This window comes from Physella acuta, unplaced genomic scaffold (assembly GCF_028476545.2).
Source record: "Physella acuta isolate Inbredline_101_S28 unplaced genomic scaffold, ASM2847654v3 ptg000650l, whole genome shotgun sequence".
Taxonomy (NCBI): Eukaryota; Metazoa; Mollusca; class Gastropoda; family Physidae; genus Physella; species Physella acuta.
In genome coordinates this window covers 474033-497239 of record NW_026732169.1, presented here as the reverse complement: position 1 = coordinate 497239, position 23207 = coordinate 474033, and the positions used below count along the sequence as shown (strand labels likewise).

The 23207-nt window shown below is 37.1% G+C and overlaps 1 protein-coding gene across 6 annotated transcripts; it reads right to left on the bottom strand.

Moving 5' to 3' along the window:
- Positions 1 to 1862: 1862 nt before the first annotated feature.
- On the bottom strand, positions 1863 to 20710 carry LOC131948591 (ATP-dependent RNA helicase DHX33). 6 transcript variants are annotated; one of them, XM_059310187.1, is made up of 22 exons: positions 20609 to 20710; positions 20355 to 20447; positions 19526 to 19592; positions 18466 to 18538; positions 18178 to 18350; positions 17783 to 17833; positions 17528 to 17599; positions 16799 to 17026; positions 16242 to 16340; positions 16008 to 16093; positions 15546 to 15714; positions 15051 to 15148; positions 14636 to 14809; positions 14117 to 14207; positions 13569 to 13643; positions 13158 to 13246; positions 12490 to 12556; positions 11995 to 12099; positions 11142 to 11275; positions 6482 to 6548; positions 3827 to 3936; positions 1863 to 2766 (listed from the first exon to the last, which is right to left on the bottom strand). In XM_059310187.1, exons 4-22 carry the CDS (start codon positions 18527 to 18529, stop codon positions 2679 to 2681), a joined length of 2040 nt encoding a protein of 679 aa, XP_059166170.1. In that variant the 5' UTR covers positions 18530 to 18538; positions 19526 to 19592; positions 20355 to 20447; positions 20609 to 20710; the 3' UTR covers positions 1863 to 2678. The 6 variants fall into 6 exon arrangements, with proteins under 6 accessions (XP_059166170.1, XP_059166169.1, XP_059166171.1 ...); XM_059310186.1 differs by lacking the exon at positions 20355 to 20447; XM_059310188.1 differs by lacking the exons at positions 20355 to 20447; positions 20609 to 20710 and adding an exon at positions 20024 to 20043 and having other exon boundaries at positions 19526 to 19593.
- Positions 20711 to 23207: the final 2497 nt, after the last annotated feature.

The following is a 23207-nucleotide window of genomic DNA, read 5'->3' as shown; positions in this document are numbered from 1 at the left end:
TAAACTTGAAAGCTGTGAATAAGTTAACTTGTAATTTGAACTGGAAAGAGAAAACAAATGGTGCTAAGCTAATGATAATGTTGGCAAGTTGTGTGATGTTACTCTGTGATTCAAGTGTCACAAAAGATGCTGACATTTTTTTTCACATCCAGAGTTATAAAAAACCTGTTTAGATATTTTTTCAGTTATATTATATTTTGCTCCACTTGTAAATTATTTTCAATTCAATTTTTATTAAATGTTAATGAGTAAATCAATGTAAAAATATCAATTTTAAAATAAATAAAAAAGGAAATTGTTTTAATCCATAACTGCTGAATCTGGGTAGAATTCTGCTTTATTTTCTTTAATATCAGTATTTAAAACTGAATAATAGTATTCTTATCTAATATGTATTGCGATTTGTGTGATTGTTTTAAAATTTAAAAAATTGTTATGTTGTGCTAGAGCAATTAGTAAGAAGGGATTTAAGATTTTAAAACCTTACTCTACCCAGTTTTTTGTGTGGTTGAAGTTTATTTGCAGGTCACTTAGATTACTTAGAATATTTATTTGATCAATCCCCACAATGGTTTAGAATAGTTTTTTTCCTTGATAGCTGATAGATAAACCATTTTAGTTATACCAGTCAGAGAATTTTTCTGTTTTATTTTTAAAAAGTTTAAAACACGAAAACAAATCCTGACTAAGCTGTGTGAAATTGTTTCCTTGTGTTTAAACCACAATAGTTATAGTTTTTAGTGTATATATTTTTAAAGATAAAATACTTTTACAAGTAAAGATTAATCTCTTCATCTGGAGATTTTTTTCATTTCTAAAATGAGTTAAATGTGATACATGCTCCATGTAAGCAAAATTGTGTGGACAAATTTTTGCATCATGGATAATCTATAGATACCTGTATTATTTAATTCTCCTAATAGTCAAGTTTTATGTAATGATTTGTTTATGTAGATAATTCTGTGCTTATCCTTGTTTGGATTATGATAATTAGTTGGGAATGGATGAGTATGGTGATGTGGAGTGTGGCTAACTTTTGAAAGTTGTGGCAGAAAGTTCAGACTGTAGTTCTAGCTTACGCAAAATAAATTTTTAAAATTTAACTTCTGCTGTTTTTAATGTGGATCAAAATTAGAGTTTTAATATATTGCACATGTAGTGGGACAGTGTGGTTGGATAGTGGTGCTCACCCACAAGTTTTGAGTTCATATACTTGGCTGGAGTCCACACGACATCCCTGAGCCCACCCAGCTCTAATGGGTACCAGACTCGCGTAAGAAAAGTAAAGGCAGTCACACAAACAGGTGAATGCTACTTCATCAGCCCAGTTGACTGCTAGGTTCATAAGGGTAACTATTTTACACACCATAATAGGCTAGCAATTCCACTCCAAGCTCAAACCTCTCTTCGTTATGTCTAGTTTCTTCTTAATTTTAGTGTTGGAAGAGATTTCCCTCCAACACAATTAAGTATTACATGTCAACTTGTTATGCGCCATTTAGGCAGTTGACTCAGATTTCAGCCTGCTTTTCTTTTTGGATTAGCTTCCATTGCCTTTGTCCAACCAAGAACAAACTACATGGCAGCAGTTGCTAAAGTTAGATGAACTTGTTGAGTTGAGAAAAATCCAACTGCCTCTGTGTGTTGCTGGTAATGAAGCCTCTGTTGTAGAATTATGTTAAATGGTGTGTACACTTGAAGGGATTACTTGAGCTACTGCTAGATCGGTCATCCTCAATACATAGGTCATATCAGATCTACGTGGGCCAATTGTATTGTTTAAGATCTAATAGTCAATTCAGACCACTGGGGGTATTTTATATCTAACAGTCCGAGATTATTTAAGTAAAACAGTTGACTAGTTGCAACAAGGTTTAATGCTATGTACAAGTGGCTTTAATCTGCCATCAAATAAATATATACACATCAGAAAAATATTTCATCTATCAGAGTTCATAAGTTAGAGATAAATGTTAACAAGACATTAAGTGTCATTAACTCAGTTAATTACAATTAGTAAGTACTCAATAATTTTCTATTACAGAGCAAAAAAAAATGAACAGAAAATTTCAAGAACTAATTCTTATTTTACACATTGCATTGATATATTCTAATAAAGTTAAATACTCTTCACACAAACTTTTTAAATTTATTTCTTACAGACTTTTAAATCAAAACAGCCATCCTCAACACACAAACAGTGCAGTTAATCCATCATCCATTCCACTCACAAATCACTCAAGCTGTCTATATTCATATAACATTGTAATCTCAATAACCCAAAACACACATTCAACACAACACCCCCACATCAATTAATACAAGATTGGACCTGCCCTAGAACAACTTCTCTAATGAAGGGCCAATATATTTCATGTTTTCTTATTCAAGGCAATGGTGACACATACAAAGAGATCACTCCAATATCTTTCTTTAAATATGTTGTCCTTTACAACCAACAACAACTGTGCCAGTTTTCTTACAGTTTAAAAAAAATAATATCCAACCCTTTATAACAAAACAAATTTAAATTTAAAAAATAAACACTTAACTGAAAGATGGGAAGAAAACAGTAAAGGGATAGAACTACATACCCGCATTATCCACTCTAGCAACAGCTACAGACCAACCCCAGGATCTACACGCTACTTAAACTAAAAGAAATCTGGAAATCAAAGCTAAGATACTGCTGCTAGAGCTTTCTTTCTCTTGAAGAAATTTGGAGCAGCCTCAAACAGCCAATCAGGATCAACAACGCTCAAAGTCCTGGGAAAGTAGAAACAAAATAGAACGTGAAAAGTAGAAAACAGATTTTTTTTATTTAAGATACTGTTTATTATTTAAATGCGTAAACATTCAACATGAATTATACATCTAACAAACAATTTGTTTTTAACAAACTTTAAATCAGATTTAATTTACTTTGATGTTTAAATCTATTTTATAAATAAAATATAACGATTTGGAGTGCAATTAAAATCTGGGTAGCATCAAATTTATAAGTAGGACAGAAAGGAGATTTGTTCAAGAGATATGCCAAGCTGCCAACCATGGCTAAAATAGAAATGATGCAGCAGTCAAACAACAGTCTTTAGGTCATCCTGTCAAAACTTTTAAACACATTATACTTTAATACACACCTAACTCTCAACTTTAAAAAAATACAACAAAAGCTACCTATCACCTTCATAGACATACAACCTCTCCTATAGAGACCTACCTATCACCTTTAAAGACCTACAACCTCCCCTCTAGAGACCTACCTATCACCTTTAAAGACATACAACCTCTCCTCTAGAGACCTACCTATCACCTTTAAAGACATACAACCTCCCCTCTAGAGACCTACCTATCACCTTTAAAGACATACAACCTCTCCTATAGAGACCTACCTATCACCTTTAAAGACATACAACCTCTCCTATAGAGACCTACCTATCACCTTTAAAGACCTACAACCTCCCCTCTAGAGACCTACCTATCACCTTTAAAGACCTACAACCTCCCCTCTATAGAGACCTACCTATCACCTTTAAAGACATACAACCTCTCCTCTAGAGACCTACCTATCACCTTTAAAGACATACAACCTCCCCTCTAGAGACCTACCTATCACCTTTAAAGACATACAACCTCTCCTCTAGAGACCTACCTATCACCTTTAAAGACATAAAACCTCCCCTCTAGAGACCTACCTATCACCTTTAAAGACCTACAACCTCCCCTCTATAGAGACCTACCTATCACCTTTAAAGACATACAACCTCTCCTCTAGAGACCTACCTATCACCTTTAAAGACATACAACCTCCCCTCTAGAGACCTACCTCATGTAACACTTGCTTGTCTTGACTAGCTCGGTGTACACAACACAAGATGGCTTACACTGGAACAGGGAGGAAGACGGATGGATGGACACTTTGGTCCTAGTGGTCAGCTGAAATAACATGTCAATACCAGATTATCTCAACAGGCAGGTGGGTGGGTGGGTGGGTGGACACTTTGGTCCTAGTGGTCAGCTGAAATAACATGTCAATACCAGATTATCTCAACAGGCAGGTGGGTGGATGGATGGACACTTTGGTCCTAGTGGTCAGCTGAAATAACATGTCAATACCAGATTATCTCAACAGGCAGGTGGGTGGGTGGGTGGACACTTTGGTCCTAGTGGTCAGCTGAAATAACATGTCAATACCAGATTATCTCAACAGGCAGGTGGGTGGGTGGACACTTTGGTCCTAGTGGTCAGCTGAAATAACATGTCAATACCAGATTATCTCAACAGGCAGGTGGGTGGGTGGACACTTTGGTCCTAGTGGTCAGCTGAAATAACATGTCAATACCAGATTATCTCAACAGGTGGGTGGGTGGGTGGGTGGATGGACACTTTGGTCCTAGTGGTCAGCTGAAATAACATGTCAATACCAGATTATCTCAACAGGCAGGTGGGTGGGTGGACACTTTGGTACTAGTGGTCAGCTGAAATAACATGTCAATACCAGATTATCTCAACAGGCAGGTGGGTGGATGGACACTTTGGTCCTAGTGGTCAGCTGAAATAACATGTCAATACCAGATTATCTCAACAGGCAGGTGGATGGATGGACACTTTGGTCCTAGTGGTCAGCTGAAATAACATGTCAATACCAGATTATCTCAACAGGCAGGTGGGTGGGTGGATGGACACTTTGGTCCTAGTGGTCAGCTGAAATAAAATGTCAATACCAGATTATCTCAACAGGCAGGTGGGTGGGTGGACACTTTGGTACTAGTGGTCAGCTGAAATAACATGTCAATACCAGATTATCTCAACAGGCAGGTGGGTGGGTGGACACTTTGGTACTAGTGGTCAGCTGAAATAACATGTCAATACCAGATTATCTCAACAGGCAGGTGGGTGGATGGACACTTTGGTCCTAGTGGTCAGCTGAAATAACATGTCAATACCAGATTATCTCAACAGGCAGGTGGGTGGATGGACACTTTGGTCCTAGTGGTCAGCTGAAATAACATGTCAATACCAGATTATCTCAACAGGCAGGTGGGTGGATGGATGGACACTTTGGTCCTAGTGGTCAGCTGAAATAACATGTCAATACCAGATTATCTCAACAGGCAGGTGGGTGGGTGGACACTTTGGTCCTAGTGGTCAGCTGAAATAACATGTCAATACCAGATTATCTCAACAGGCAGGTGGGTGGGTGGACACTTTGGTCCTAGTGGTCAGCTGAAATAACATGTCAATATCAGATTATCTCAACAGGCAGGTGGGTGGGTGGACACTTTGGTCCTAGTGGTCAGCTGAAATAACATGTCAATACCAGATTATCTCAACAGGTGGGTGGGTGGGTGGATGGATGGACACTTTGGTCCTAGTGGTCAGCTGAAATAACATGTCAATACCAGATTATCTCAACAGGCAGGTGGGTGGGTGGGTGGATGGACACTTTGGTCCTAGTGGTCAGCTGAAATAACATGTCAATACCAGATTATCTCAACAGGCAGGTGTGTGGGTGGACACTTTGGTCCTAGTGGTCAGCTGAAATAACATGTCAATACCAGATTATCTCAACAGGCAGGTGGGTGGGTGGACACTTTGGTCCTAGTGGTCAGCTGAAATAACATGTCAATACCAGATTATCTCAACAGGCAGGTGGGTGGGTGGATGGACACTTTGGTCCTAGTGGTCAGCTGAAATAACATGTCAATACCAGATTATCTCAACAGGCAGGTGGGTGGGTGGACACTTTGGTCCTAGTGGTCAGCTGAAATAACATGTCAATACCAGATTATCTCAACAGGCAGGTGGGTGGGTGGGTGGATGGACACTTTGGTCCTAGTGGTCAGCTGAAATAACATGTCAATACCAGATTATCTCAACAGGTGGGTGGGTGGGTGGGTGGATGGACACTTTGGTCCTAGTGGTCAGCTGAAATAACATGTCAATATCAGATTATCTCAACAGGCAGGTGGGTGGGTGGACACTTTGGTCCTAGTGGTCAGCTGAAATAACATGTCAATACCAGATTATCTCAACAGGCAGGTGGGTGGGTGGACACTTTGGTCCTAGTGGTCAGCTGAAATAACATGTCAATACCAGATTATCTCAACAGGCAAATGGGTGGGTCAATAGACACTTTAATGGTCAGCTGAAAATCAAACACATAATTAAAAAAAACCAACAGATGATCTGGTGCAGGGGGAAGTGAATGATCTCAAGTCCAACAAAAGTCTCCAGTAATGGATTATCTGAAGTCAACAAAGTGGACAAAGATTTAACTTAAGTGGCCAACAATAAGCTATCTGTAAACATCTTTACATTTCAAATTCTTTCTCAAAATGTAGGTTTTTTTTAAAATTAAATTGTGGGTAAAGGTTATTTGATTCTTCAAAATCAATACTACTTTATATGTGTAGAGTCTCAATGAAAAGAAATGGAGAAGAATTGTGTACAGTTCATATATCTGGCCACAGTTACTTACAGTAAAAAAATCTCCTTCTTTAGAAAGCTCAGCTGCGTTCATGAAAAATCCAACTGCAAGACACTTTCTGAGAAAAAAATTATCAAAATAAATAAGTCAGCAAAGGATGATTTTTGGCAGAGTAAAGGTTTATTTTCTATCAAACTGCTCAGCCATTTCTATATAAAAGAAAAATCAGCAAAATATCAGATTTTACTCATTAAAATTTATATGGCATTTATGTATAAAGGGAAATTACTCGGACAATTTTAACACGTTTTTATTAACTCAGCTTAGCGTTTGTGTGTTTGTTGTTAAAATTGACATCGAAAATTAGCCCACTTCTGATTGCTCTATAGATCTGAAATTTGGCATGCAGGTTACTTTCGCCTAACAATTTCAGATGCAATCATAAAAACTAGTAATTAGAGACCGTAATTAGCTTAATTTAGTTACGCCCCAAGGACCATAAAATTGAGGACATGATTTCTAAAGATACCGACAAGACTGGAGGCTTATTGACACAGTTACTTCGGCCCCAATCGATGTGAGCGCGCTGGCCGTGATCGTATAGTGGTTAGTACTTCTCGTTGTGGCCGCGACAACCCAGGTTCGAATCCTGGTCGCTCAAGATTTTTTTAGTCCGTGTATTTATAAACACTTAGTCAATTCATACTTAATCAAGTCATTAGATAAAGTAGAAAATAAACTATATAAAAAACTTTTTTAAAAACCACGTTTTTCATGTGTAGCAACGGACTAAAAAGGAGAAAATAAAATACTTTAAAAAAACTTTTTAAAAAACCACGTTTTTCTTGTGGAATAAAAAGTAGAAAATAACTATTTACATACATTTGATGACAAAAAACGTGGGTCGGGCAGATGGGTCGGGAAATTTGATGGTGAACATACCCACGTTTTTGTCATCAAATGTATGTAAATAGTTATTTTCTACTTTTTATTCCACAAGAAAAACGTGGTTTTTTAAAAAGTTTTTTTAAAGTATTTTATTTCTTTTATTAAGCTATGGGAGGTTGAACACATTGAGTTGTTGAATGGTGCCATCACTACAGTTGTGGCACCTTAAGTTAGGAATAACAGAGCCATGCTGCCATCACTACTGTTGTGGCACCTTAAGTAAGGAATAACAAAGCCATGGTGCCATCACTACTGGTATGGCACCTTAAGTTAGGAATAACAGAGCCATGGTGCCATCACTACTGTTGTGGCACCTTAAGTTAGGAATAACAAAGCCATGGTGCCATCACTACTGTTGTGGCACCTTAAGTAAGGAATAACAAAGCCATGGTGCCATCACTACTGGTATGGCACCTTAAGTTAGGAATAACAGAGCCATGCTGCCACCACTACTGTTGTGGCACCTTAAGTTAGGAATAACAAAGCCATGCTGCCACCACTACTGTTGTGGCACCTTAAGTTAGGAATAACAAAGCCATGGTGCCATCACTACTGTTGTGGCACCTTAAGTTAGGAATAACAAAGCCATGGTGCCATCACTACTGGTATGGCACCTTAAGTTAGGAATAACAGAGCCATGCTGCCACCACTACTGTTGTGGCACCTTAAGTTAGGAATAACAAAGCCATGGTGCCATCACTACTGTTGTGGCACCTTAAGTTAGGAATAACAGAGCCAACTAGAGCACCACATAGTAGGCAGCATGCAAGAAGACTTTCATACTGTTCTGTGGAATAACAAACATGGCAAGCCCAGGGGGTGGGGGGGGGAGGAGTTCAACAGATGTTTGGATCGACATTTAAAAGTAAGAAGACTTGGAGCAAACTTGGCAAACCTTCTGTAATGCACTTCAAATGTGTATGACACATGAAGGGCAGGGTGGGGCGGGGATGTGAAGGGGCGGGGATGTGAATGGGTGGTTTTCAGTGGAGCAGGGATGTGAAGGGGTGGTTTTCAGAAAACTTGGAGGTGGATCAGACAGGTTGGTGCTGATGTCAGCATCTTAGGTGCATATACATGTGAGGGCTGGGGCGGGGATGTGAGGGCTGGGGGGATGTAGGTAAAACAGGTAGGTGTTGTCTGGGCTTCAGAAGAGATTTACAAATTGGCTTACTAGATCAGGCAGACTAATCACAGGTATTTCAAGTTTCAATCCTGACTTTTAACCCACCTGAAGTGGCAAGTTGCAAATTTTTTTACACAAATCCACAGCATGATTCTAATCCTTCCACCATGTTAATTTACCTGTTCAACCATTTCCAAATGTAAACAAACCTATCCTATCCTGCCCCCCCCCCTCCAGGTAATCCAACCTTACCATTAACCCCACCCTTTTAATCCCACCTGTCCTGAACCCCATTCCTCACATATAAACCTATGGGTTATGATCTCCCCCCATTAACCAACCTGACCTAGCCTCCCCACCCACCCCCATTTAAACTAACTAGTTCTGATTTCCCCCACCCACTTTATGAACTAAAAATACCCTACCCCCTCTATATAAACCAAAATTCTATACCCCCACCCCATATAAACAAACCTGTACAACCACATAAGCCAACCGAACCCCCCCCCCCGTACACACACACAGACACTGATCACGCAGGAAACAGGTAAGCTCCCCTGGTGCCACCTGCCAAAGGGCATCCAGATTACACCATACAATGCTGGGGTTGCCTTTCCCCCCCAGAGGATGTGCCGTCTACTCCTGGCATTTAATGGCACGCGCCAGCACTGGCTCTCCGGAGGCCAGGCCGGTAGAAAGGTCGCCCTAACGTCTGACAGGTCACCCGATTACCACAAACGCTGTGCACGTGACGGCCCGTTAGATCCCTGATGAAGACGATTCGTCTCGCGCTCACAACGTACATTACTATCAGACAAATAAACTTTGGCTTATTACTAGGACAATGTGATGTAGTATTTATTTACACATGATGGACGAAATCAGGAATTTCCGTTTGAGTTATCTAAAAATAAGTTGAACCTTGAACGAGCAATGGTTTTGAAATGTGATGGAGAATCTACAGTAGAAGCAACACTAACATACTGTGGATAACTAGCAAGGCTTTTAATAGGTTTCTGTACTCTTAAACAGAAGATGGTATTGGCAGTATGTCTACAAAGTCAAATAAATAAATTTGTTATCAGGGGATGGGCATGTGATCATGATGATCGACTGAACTTCTGCAAAGCTAAACATAGACGGTAGAGTTACAGCTTGTGAACACCTGAATTATGCGAAAGACAAAATTATACACAACTTTTAGAAATATCTGCCCCAAATAAAATGTTTTAAAATGATGCATAAATGGTTTGTTTACAGATATCCATGGCTTCCCATTGATTGTCCCAACCTCTAACACGCCCATGATTTTACCAAAAAACATTTGGTTCTATCTACATAACTGAGGGCTCAACTTTGTGTCTGTATGTTTTCTACCTTTCTACACTTGTGTGCTGTGTGTGAGTAGTGCCAGAACATGTCTGGTCATTACATGCTTTATACAAGGTGGTTTCAACATAGGTGCTTGTAAACAAAAGTGAGAAACCATTAACTTTGGTTGGGTCTAATTAAGTAATGCTGCTCAAATAGAACTTTTAAAAAAAATATTCCTACCCCATTCGTCACACCCCTAAGGTTGTCCGCCCCACCCACCCTCCCCTAGCCACGACTCTGGATGTAGCCATACACACTTATTCATGGGTGTAGCCATACACTTATACAGGGGTGTAGCCATATAACTATTTATAGAGTGTAGCACTGTGCAACACACACAGTACAACAAGCACTCAGATGTGTAGTAGCCCTGTATAACACACATTGATGTGCAACGCCCAAACACACACACAGATGTGTAGCCATGTTCACAAATGTGTAACCTTGAACAGCGCACTCACACACTCACACACAGGTAACCTAATGACATTGGAATCATCAGAATCCCATCATGAACCAGTGTGTGGGGTAACCCAAAATGTATTATGTTTATTTGCTCTTTACCTCTTTAGAGAATTTTCCTCAATGGGAAAAATGGGTGGGGTTTTACCTCTAAAAAATGAAAAATTACACATCTGCTGATATATATTGAGTAAATTCTAGCTGTTTTAACTTGAGCACCAACATATCCAAACTAGAGCACTACATTCATGGCAGCTCTTGTAATATTTTTAAGGGAATTTAAAACAACTCTATTTAATACAGGTCACTGACCCCTAGGTTAATCTAGCCAGTGTGTAACTAAATTAGGACAACAACCTGTATTTAACTTTCCTGTAAGCTGATATGTTGTTTCACATTTCCATGAATAATAAACAGAAGATAAACTCAACATCAAAGATTTGGAAGATAAGAATCAACAAATATTTTACCATATTTTATGTGCTTCATATTTAGCCCCAATACAATGATCACTGGTTCTATAACTGGTGCAGGTTAAATGTTTTAGGTTAATTATAACAAATTAGGGTTGTGAATGTTGGTTAATTAAGAACTGGTTAATGATGTGGTTCAATTAGGTTTAACCAAATGGTTTGGTTTAGGATTTAGAAGAAGAGACATGTACTGTTAATATTAACTTGTTAACGAAAAGTTACCATGACTTATGGCCATGGTTAGGTTAGGTTACAGCTGCTTTAGAAATTGTTAGGGTTAAGAAACCAGGTAGCTCTAATTTTATGGCTACAAAACCTTGTCTCTCACCTTATGGCTGCCGTGTCTCTGCCACATGAGGAAAATGTCATCTTGTTGCGCTCACAGATTTCTCGCAGCTGTTTCCTCACTTCCTGCGCTGTGTTCATGTTGCGCGCATTGACAAAATTATCAAAACACCAACTCTGGGGAAAGTTACAAACATTGCCTTAAGCTTTACATTACTTTAAGATTTACATTTCTTTAAGACTCACATTACTTTAAGCCTAACATTAAGCCTAACATTACCTTAATCTTAACATTTAGCCAAACCCCATACTTTTAATTTGTAAATTATTTTACATTAAATGAAACTCCATAATTGTGATGTGTTCATTTTAATCATAGTTTGATGTGATATGTGATACATGCATGAATGGTTTAAATTCACAACATAAATCAAATCATAGGACTGAAATGCTTATGATCTGACAACTGACTACATGTAAGACACATTGAGGTGGAGTTTTTTTTAACTCCTGAGTTGAAACAAAGGCAGTGTGACCCAGACTAAGGGAGGCAACAGACTTGTGAAAGGTAGGTAAAAAGAAAAAATGTTATAAAATCCAAAAATTGTAAACATATTATGAAAGGAAAATGTGGCAGCACAGTTGTGTTTTTAGATTGCCACAGTGCAAACAGTGGACTAGAAAACTATGGCCTGAAGGTTTGGGTGTGCCCCAACTAAATAAATCAGTCCTGTGCTTATCAGTTAAATCATACTTGGTCATTGCAACCAGCTTAATATTTAAGATCTGAAACTTATTACCAAAGTCAGGAATTATTTTCTATCTGGCTATTTTCTGTTTTCTATCTAGTGAAGCGCCGAAAACTTGCTAGAAAATCTTTAATTGTATAGAACTACCTTATTTCCATTGACAGACTTGTAGGCCCTGTAGATGTTCAACAATGTCACATGATCCCCATCACTAGACATGAACTTCTGATGGGCTTCTAAACATTCTTTACGCTGAAACCAAAAATTCGTTAACTGAGAAAAGGAATTGGGCTTTTACATGATTTTATTTAACTTGCTTCATTTGTCTCTTATGGGTCGAAACTTGTAAACAAAATTTCTACTACTTCTACTGGACCGATTTCTTTCAAACTTGGCACATTAAATTTTTAAAATAGTGGTTCATCATATACAAGCTCTTATGAAAACAACTTTCCTAATATTTTTTTAAAATTTATTAAAATATCTACAGATGGTGTTATCTCTTACAATATGTACAGATTTTTTAGTTAATATCTACAGATATTTTAGTTTCTAAAACTAGCATTGGCACTTTAATTTTTTAAAATAGTGTCATGAATGTAAAAACCATGCAACGTGTGAGATAGTGAAATGTGTACCAACCTTACTAGACAGGGTGACTAGAACAGAATCTACTGAAAGGATGGCAATGATGCTGAGGATCTCCTCCCTGGGAAAAATTTAAAGAAAAATTACAAGGTAATTTTGACATAGAAGCAGGCTCCTGATCCATAACTGATGGACAACCACCCCCCCCCCCCCCCCATGACAAACTATTAATTTATAATAAAACACTGGCTTTTTCTTTAAGTTTATTTTATTTTTAAATATGATTTTTGGCTCTCATCATCATTAGTATATGCTAGGGTTTTTTTTCCAGGGGATTTATGTCGAAGGTTTATTTCCAGGGGGATTATGACTGGACACAGAAATGAAACAGGCAACTAGACATTACGAGAAACTGCTAGATAGTGCATTAGACTGTTTTGCAGAAGACCAGAGCAAAAACCGCTCTTGGTCAAATTTCTACTTTTTAATAAAATTATGTTGTCATCGGGCAGCCTTTACTTTACTTTAAATGATTTGTTTTTAATAACATGGTTGTGAAAACCTCATTATTGTACCAAACATCAGGTTTTGCCTTGAAATGTGTCAGATGAAGTAGATAAGCATTAGTATGTGGTGAAAAGAGATTCAAATGCAAAACTATGGGCAAACCTATCTTATTGTATTAATCACAACATTAAACATTTAACTGTGACATGACTTACAAGCACTCAAAATCCTTAGCCAGCAGAATGACTTTAGCAAACCTGGGATCCAGAGGAAAGGCGGCCATTTGTCTGCCCAGTGTTGTCAACTGAAAAAACAGCAAAATTGTAGTTTGGGGATTCAAATACAGAGGTAGGTTTGAGGCGGACAATATTTTTTATTACTCACAAAAATCTTTAAAATTTACAATTTATATCAAACCAACAATTGTCATTAGAAATACTTATTGAATTTTAAAAATAGTAATTGAATTTTCTATGAAATATTTATTATCACTAAATTTGGTAACTGCTTTCCCCTGAGCCAGTGCAAATCCCCACTTTTGAATAGGGTTAGAGTCTAAAATGATGAGGCTACTAGTCAAGCACCCCATGCTTAAAGTAAACCACCACCTCCTATTAAAATTTTACCTTCAACATGTCTGAGTTGGCCTGTCTTTCTAGAGCACCCAGCAGCACCAGCTCCTCTAGTGCAGCGTTGATTGACTGAAAATTAAAACATGGCATACAACTAACATACACAACTCAATCATTTTTGTAACAATACAGGACATTTAGAATAAATAAAAAGAGATCCACTATAAATTTGAAATTGTCCGAATCATTTGAAGAGCAGATTAATGTCTTGACACCCTACTCCAACAAAGATTACTGTTGAACTTAACAAAAAGTTAAAGTTTTCCCTTTCAAACCTGATGGTCTATGGGACAAGTGAAGTATAGTTCACCTATTTCTGTAAACTTAGCATATGAAGGCATAGTGTGGTCAGCACTATGCCCAGCCACCTTTACTTTCCCATCAGAGTTAGGTACCCATCAGAGTTGGGTGGACTCAGGGACGGTCTACTGACATGAACCCGGATTCGAACTCGAGACTTATGGGTTAGCAGTCCAGCTCTCTACCACTAGACCACTCCGTCCCGAACTTAACAAACAAGAGAATGATTGACTTGTGTTTACCTCTGGTGCTGGCTTGTCCATGAAATCAAAAGTTGAAACATCAGAAATTCCCAATGCCATCAACTGGAGTACAACACTTGCCAAATTGCATCTAAAAGAGATTATTTTTTTAAAAACTTGTTTATGTAAATAATTCAAACCTTTAAAGGTCTCAGAATATTGTGCTTTTAGCATTGCCTTGTGCCAAGGTCTTTGAGTTACAGTAAACCTTGGAAATGTTAAAGATCAACTATGATGGCATTTTAATATAAGGAAGCAATTGTGATAATTACAACATTACTGACAAAAAGAAACAGTAATACAATAATGTATTGGTATACCACAGTGGTTCTTAACCTTTTTGAAGGAACCGAACACCATGAATTTCATATGTGCATCACCTTTCTTAATAGTTTTATCATCCGCACTGCCGAAATACAATTATGAGCCGGGTGTGTCAAATCTCTGAGACTGACTCTCCAAGGCTCAGTGTTTTGATCAAACCCAGGATAGGAACCACTGGTCTAGCAGCAAACTCACCTTTGAATCTCTGGAATTGTATTTGTGCTCATGTTTTGGAACTCCAGTTCTGTGAAGAGCCTGTAGCAGAAGCCAGGTGCCTCGCGACCTGCACGGCCAGTCCTCTGCAACACCTGGGCCTTTGATGCTGTCACAACTTTTAGAAGGTCAAGGCTACTATGAGGGTTGTAAACTCTGAAACAGGACAAAAATTCTTCATGATTTAACAAAATAAAATCTCTCGAAACATCTAACAAAAATGTATCACTTAAATTTAAATGAAAATCATTCTTCAAGTCAAAAACAAACAAAAACTGAACACAGAACATGTCAATTTCAAATAATCAACAAAAAAAATAAATAAAAAAAAACAATGAAAATACCCCAAGGTATAATTACAATTACTTTCAATCCGTTACAGGAAAGATTTTCTTACTTGGCTTTGACCATGCCGCTGTCAATGACATATTTGATTCCATGAATGGTGATGGATGTCTCAGCTATGTTGGTGGCAACTACAACTTTACGGTGACCCTAAGAGAGACGTAACGATAGCCAGTGTAAACATACAACTTTACGATGACCCAAAGGTTGAAGTAACAACAGTCAGTGTAAACATACAAGTTCACGGTGACTAAGGTTGAAGTAACAATAGCCAGTGTAAAGCTCCACCCAAGATAAAATGTAACAATCAAGTATGTGCTTCAGCTGGGAAACACTGCTTTGGTTTTTCCACCAGAAGCCCCAACAGCCCTTTTTCTGACTACCTAGTCAATAACAGTTTATATTGGTGTCAATCAGTTTCAATTTTTAAATATCACTATTACAACATGATCATCTACTTCATATAACAGATTATTGTTACCTCAAATTCTAAAAAATTAAAGGGTTAAAAAATTCTACAAAAATGTACTTTGAAATAAAATCTTACAGGCGGGGTTTTGGCAAACACTTTGATCTGTACTTGTGAAGGCAGGGCTGCGTACAACGGCAGGACCGTTAACTGTGGAACATCCTTCAGGTCCCTGGCCAGGTCAGTGATGGTTCTCACAGCTGATTCAATTTCTTCTTGACCAGTCAGGAATATCAAAACATCTTCCCTACAGGAGAAAACAATAATGCAGGGGGTGTTAAGATGGTGAGAAAGAGACTTGCGTCTTGCTTCCAATCCACTAGTGACCTCATTTCCATGGTAATGGCGATTCTTATTTTTTTATCAATAGCTAGATTCTGATTTAAAGTTGTTTTTAAAAATACAGACCACAATATGAACTCAAAAGTCAAGACTAAAATTTTTGATATCCAAAAAATTATTTGTTTAATTCATTGATTTAAGAAGTAAGCATTTATGCAACAAGTTACTGAGAAATACACAACTATAAAATATCTCTACCCTGCTGGAGCCTCTTTGTGAATCTGGAAGAGTGTGACAAGGGAAGCAAAGAGGTAGTCACTCTGGGGTTCTTTGGTGTGCATCACCTGAGTTGATGGATGGGTTGAAATTTACACCTGTACATTAGAGTTTACATTACAATTCCTAAATCAACATCTTGTATCCCCATTTGACTTGTCTCAACATAGCCAGAGAACTCAACTCAAATAAGACAGACATAACAAGTCTGTGTACCTGTATAGGATACTGTCTTCCTTCTAGGTACAGAACAGGTGCTTTGTTGAAGTATTCTGAGAAATGGTCGACGTCCATGGTAGCTGACATGACAATTATCTGCAGGTGTCAGAGTTGTAATTAATTACAGGAAGTAGAGTATGTTAAAGGTAAACCTAATAGCAATTAAACATGATAATGTATTTTAAATAGGTTATTTTGTCCAATATGTAATTGCATTGTTTTTGTTAAGACAAAAAGAGTAAAGAAATTATCTTTACGCTAGATAAGCTACTTTTGTGTTAGTGGTTACCAGCTGTTAAATTGCTAGAAGATACACTTCAGATATGATTCATAAGAATTTCTATACTGGTATAAACCCAAACCAGTGATTCAATAAAGACAGTTTGATGTATAGATGTCAGCAATAAACCAAAGAATTAAATCATGAACAGCATTAGTTTTAAAGTATTTTCTTCCTACAGGAAGAGTAAAAACTCTAACGAAGCGTTTTCTTTGCAATAGCTTTATTTCAACCAGGCAAAAAGCCACTTAGTATTATTAAGAACTATGCAAACCTTAAGCAGCCTCTGTCCAGTCTTAAGTCTCCGCCTCTGGGCAGCCTTGACTACACCAAAGAGAACATCTGTGTTGATCGTCCTCTCGTGGGCCTCGTCTAGGATGATGATGGAGTAGCGGGTGAGGGTGGGGTCCAGGATGGCCTCTCTCAGTAGCATGCCGTCTGTCATAAACTTCAGCTTTGTGGCAGCGGAGGTCACGTCCTCAAACCTGACACAGTAGCCCACCTGGACACAGGCACATATAAAATATTACAACAATACTAACACACCCGGGGGCAGACACGTACATTTCAACAATACTAGAAAAAAGGAATAACTCAGAACAATACTTCTTTTTCTACATCATAATTAACAGAACATCTAAGGAAAATAAATAAAATAGAACAAAACTATTCAATAAAGATGAAAATCTCCCTAATTTTGTCAGGGCAAAAAAAAACACAGCTCCCCTAACTAGTCAAGATTTTATGTAGTTTACATAAACATAAAAAACCTAATAAAAGACAAAATAGGTCAAATAGAGCTCCGAGAACAATACTAGACAATTAGAATAGCCTTCAGAGAATAAAATCATTACTCCAAGCACTAAAATATTTTAAAGTAAGTCATTGCTTTCTGTAATTATACCGGTTTTCCAAATTACAGACCAAGGGAAATAACTGGGCACAGCTAAAAAAAACAGCTGAGTTTAAAATGCAAAGAATAAAAAGGTATAAACCAGCTTACAATGTTTCCCACTGTCGTGTTTTTCTCTTGAGCTACTCTTTGTGCCACTGATATAGCTGCGACTCTGCGTGGCTGAAATAAAAATTGTAACAATTTAAAATACTTTTGTCATCTTCTACACAAGTTTTCATGTAACAAATTATTGTCAAACATTTAATAATTAATTTTTTAATAAAAAGCAGGGCACATAGCAAATACTATTTTTAGAACCAGAATAAGGAAAAAATGTAAGCGCTTTAACAGCTGTCTACTTACTTGTGTAATTGCTATAATGGCACCCTGATTTACCCCAGCCTCCAATAAATACTGAAACAATGACAAAACATAGTCATAAGCTAAACTAGAAAATCCAAAATATGAATAATAAAGGAATATTAATAACTAATTACATTTGTACATCCAAAATTAAACCATAAAACATACATGTAAAAATTTATCATCAGCTAATGACAAACCAGCCCATACGAAATGTTTTAACTTTATAACATTGGACGGTTGTGATTTGGAGTCCACAGTTCAACCTTAAAGACAGATCCAATGGATCTCCTTATGATTTTACAAATTTAAATGTGTGTAATATTTGAATATGTACTAACTTAAGCACTTCTATCACCAATACAAGAGCAGACTTATAATCTTGAACAAATTACCTGAGGTAATTGTGTAGTTTTACCGCTGCCCGTTTCACCAATGACAATTGAAGATGAGAATTTTCTGATCTCCGCAATGATCTTCTGCCTGGCTGGATAAATGGGCAACGCCCTTCTGACATTTTTCAGTTCCTCAAAGCTGTTTCCCCGGGAAGCAAACTGCTGGGCCTGGTCTGTAAAGGAGGAAAGAAAGACATTTTTTTTTAAATTCTTCGAGAATTTTGCTTGGAGGACTTAATATATTTTCATTATACTAGCTCTACAATTCACAATCAACACATAAATTACTTTGTTGTGTGTGCATCAGCTTTGGCTTCTTCTCTGGAGGACCAGCCTCTTCAGGATTTCTCATGGTGAAAATCTGGCGATTAAATGATAAATGTACCAATTAGGGCCTAATTATCGTAAACAACTGTAGCTGGAGATTTTAGTGATGTCATCTAGATTTAAGTTAGTGTTAGTTATTTGACTAATTCATTAGGGACTTATGTAGATCATGAGTTTTGTCTGTTTTATTTATAGTTTATAACGATATCAAGTATCATTGCCCAGCCTTATTACATTTAGTTGATTATGAATGGTTGGATCAACTTAGATCTATATTATAGGGCCTAAGCCTACTTAAATACTAAATTATATTCTATTTCATACTGATACTGTTTTCTTCTTCATCTGCATTCTTAAGTTTAGTGTTGGAAGGTGTATCCTCCATGACAACTAAGTATACATGTCAAATTGTTATATGCAATATAGGCCGGTCGACTCAGATTTCAGCCCACTTTTCTTTTTGGATTTCCTTCCATAGCCTTTGTCCAACCAAGAACAAACTACATCAGCAGTTGTTTGATTCTGGAGTTGTCTCACTCTAGAAGAGTTGGTGTCCCCAGCTGTCGAGACTTTTCAGTTTAGCAACCATGAGCTTTACCGACCACCACACGGACATACTGCTTTCTAAGTTTCTTATTTCTAAATAGTTAATTAGCCTTAAAATTAAATCGTCATTTTATGAATAGGTTAATTGTAATTAAATGGATAATGTTAGCATCTTCACAAATTAAAGAGAATTATGCCTACTAACTTGTAGGCCGTAATGCAGTCTTTAATTTGTGAGGATACTAACAACACTACTAGATCTACTGCTATGTTTTTTAAATACTAGATCTAGATCAATATGAGCATATGTCTAAACCTTAGTGCAGCTAGATCTACAATTTTATGAATTGGTAAATCTGATCCTCCGACAATTAAATTAATTACTATTAGGCCTAGATCTAGATCTACTAAAACTTAACAACTGTAAGGCCTACTTAGTACTTAATATCGGGCCTACCCTACTAAATCTACTTACTGTGACTAGAATCTAGATATCTATGTACTGTAGACTGATGTCTCAACTTTGAAGAAATTTCTTGGGCCTAAAAATAAAACCCAACCAAAATCATGCATGGATAAATTGTAGGCCTATAGAATCTTGAATAGGCCTGCTTATTACTTAAAAATTAGTTATGTAGTTATGATAAGTACTATAGGGTAAAACTCCAATTTTAGCGTATTTTATTCGCCACTTCACGTTCATCTCGGGTTTTATTATAAACACAACCGAAACACACAAAAACATTTTTTTTATGAATGAGTTTTAATTAGAAAAGGTAAAAATATATAAAAAGCATTTGGACAGTTCCAATTAAATAGTCACTAGTAATAAGTGTGTGATCGTCAGCGGGAGAAAAATCCCAACATTTTATTTATGTAGGCCTCATGCGTGGGAGATACTGTAACAATACAAATACAAACTTAACTTATCCGCCTTGCAATTGTGAGTTTTATACTTCGCCCATTAGTAGTCATGAAAATCTTATCTGACACACGAACACAGCACTTTTCAATATTCCAAATTCAGATTTTTCTCAAGTCCTGACAAGTAAATTATCAAAAACTAAAACAAAAATTCATAAAGAAATAAGTTAATATGCCCCATGTTTTCCTAACATTATTGTGTTTCGGTTGTTAATAATTAATAAAATTTTAATATGCTCAACTGGAGGTGACCGTGAAGCAGGGAATAAAATACGCCAAAAAGTAAAATTGAAGGCCCTTCTAGGAGTATGAATGAGGCCTATGCTAAAAAAATTATATTGAGATGTAAATCTAGACGGCAAGCAGCTGTGTAGACAAACCAATCAATCTTGTTTAGTTTTGGGATCGATCGATGGGCAGGATCACAGAGTTAGAGCAGCTTTCTTTCACTCTTTCACTGTGCGTAGCGTAAACTTTAAAAAACTCAACTTTACTAAAACGGAAAACCTGTCCTAAACTACAACAACCATCGCAATCGAATATGAGTCTAGATCTAGAACTACTGTGTGGCTATAAAGTGTATACAGTTACTGCCCCGCTACAGTAGATTCCAAATGTAGACTAAAGAGATTACATTTTTTTACACGCTACGTGGAAACACGGGCACACGTATCACGCTGACTTCTCAAATCACGAATGATTTCGATATGCTTGCGACATGTGTTAGTTTGTTTACTTCCTGAGAGCTGAACTAAATTCCGGAAATTAAAAAATCTACCGAACAATACGATCACTACTGTTTTTATTTAAACAACCAACAATGCAAAATGGCTGAAGTTTTTTTTAATGCTTATAAAGCTCCCAAACTATTTCTGCACACGGTATTTTAAGGAACAATTCCAATTATGTATATTATTAATGAATTTGATAGCTGCGTTTTTTTACCCATTTAAATTCGCAAGGACATCATTAAAAGGAGATATATCTACTATCTAAGCTCAAAGTAGGTTACTGTGTAAGCCTAATATTTCGACTTTTAGTCAACAAAGTAATACTGAATGATTACTTATCAGTTAAAAATTCATTTGGAGCAGTCGCGGACAACGGCGTAGCTAGAGGGGGCGGGTGGGGTGGCCGCCCCGGGCGCCGACCCTAAGAGGCACCAAAATGGGTGGTAAAATTAATTTAAAAGCTCATTTTAAGCTGAAGTATTGAATTATACTCTCTAGAAGTTACGAAAATAAACGACAACAGGGCTTTACACATTGCTTTAACTGTTTTCTATATCAATTTCATGGCACTGAAATAGAAAATGTTACGGGTAAGAAACGTCACAAACCTCTCCATCTAGGAAGGGGGAGCGGACGTTTTTTCGCAGACAGGAATAACTATATATAGAAATGGGAGGAAGGGACGCAAATTTGACAAGGCGCCGGAGTAGGTCGCTACTCCTCTGGTCGCGACGCGGAACTAGAAAAAAACAGTTCCCCCAGCAAAAAAAATATATTTGCCCCACCCATATATATATATATATATATATATATATATATATATATATATATATATATATATATATATATATATATATATATATATATATATATATATATATATATATATATATATATATATATATATATATATATATATATATATATATATATATATATATATATATATATTCTCTGAGGGTGGAAGTGCCGCACCGGTTGACACCCAACCTAGAGACGCCACTGTATGATTTCCATTTTCTTTTAAATTTCTACGGTGTATAAGAAAAAAAAACCTATGAAGAGAAGTTATCATGTATAATAATTGTGGGCGAGGGGGGGACGACGACTGTATATGAGTGCTATTCAGAGATAAAAACTTATTCGGCTTTTTTATTTCGCGAATTGGTCTGTAACCAGAACAAGGACTTTTAAAAAGAATCGATGTTTAAAGATCGAAAGAAAAGTAATATAATACCTCACATATTGTCGAGGTGTGCGAATGGTTTTCATGCCATCTCAAGCCTTCTAAAGCTAAGTAACGTCAGACAAACAAATATGCACGGAATTTAGTTCAGTTTTCGCAAGATAAGCACATTTCATCAAGGAAATAAACATTGATTACTCTAGAATAATATTTGAGACAACACCAGACAAAAATTCTTCAGCTCTGTAATGAAGGAACTGTAACCGATACCACACTGTATTTTTAAATCAATATCTTTAACTTATTAATGTTTTCCCCCTAGATAACATGAAGGCTGACAGTTGAATATCAGGTTGATTTTACAGCAGACGTCACACTAGAGGTCACCCGTTGTCTCTGGGTACGGTCATTCTAAAAATAAACTTTCAAAGTAAAGCGGGGAAAAGTTTCAAGGAGAAAAAGTCACCGGAAAAAAGTGAAAATATAAAAACTACATGAAAAACAATAACTGACACATTTTCCGAGGGGCGGAATATATTTTCCGGGGGGGGGGGTGGGCACTGGTAAACGTATATATTTTCTGTATTAATTTCCATTTTGTTCGGGGGGGGGGGAGGGGTTAGACTGAAAGAAACAGTGATATTCAGGGATAACACAATAATAAGTGACGATGACGTAAATATAAAAATCAACGAAGTCTTATTTCTTTTTTTGTGGGTTTATTCTACACCGATGATAAATATATAGTTTTAGAAAGCGGATTTGGACCGTGTGGTCTGGAGGGAGTGCGTATTATGGCTAGCTCCAAATTTCCCGAGCTCAGATCCCTTGCGCACAGGAGGATCGTTAGCTGGGTAGCAGCCCATTTAGGTGATGTTACTCTAAAATCAAAGATCTTTGACTAGTAGATAGTTCTTAAATAGACTAAGACTATAGAAGGGAGTATAGAAAGAAGAATCAGGCTAGAGGCAGAGTCAATGGGCCATATGAAATATAACATGGTGACATGTAATACGTAATGTGTGTTGTAGGTTATCCCCTTTAATTTGTAAATACACTTTTGCTAATCCCAGTTATGTGAAACGTTCTTATACATATTTTCTCGTGAGATTTACCTTTATGCACTGAACTAAAATATTTTTAACGTCACCCACACACTCTTCTGTTTTTAGGTTTGACATCGGGGGGGGGGGGGGGGGGGGGGGGTTGCGCTTTTACTGAAATTTAATCTCAGCATGATTTTACTTAAATATTGAACCCATTAAACAAATTTTTTTCAAGGGACGACTGCCTATGTTGAAATTCTATGAAAAATT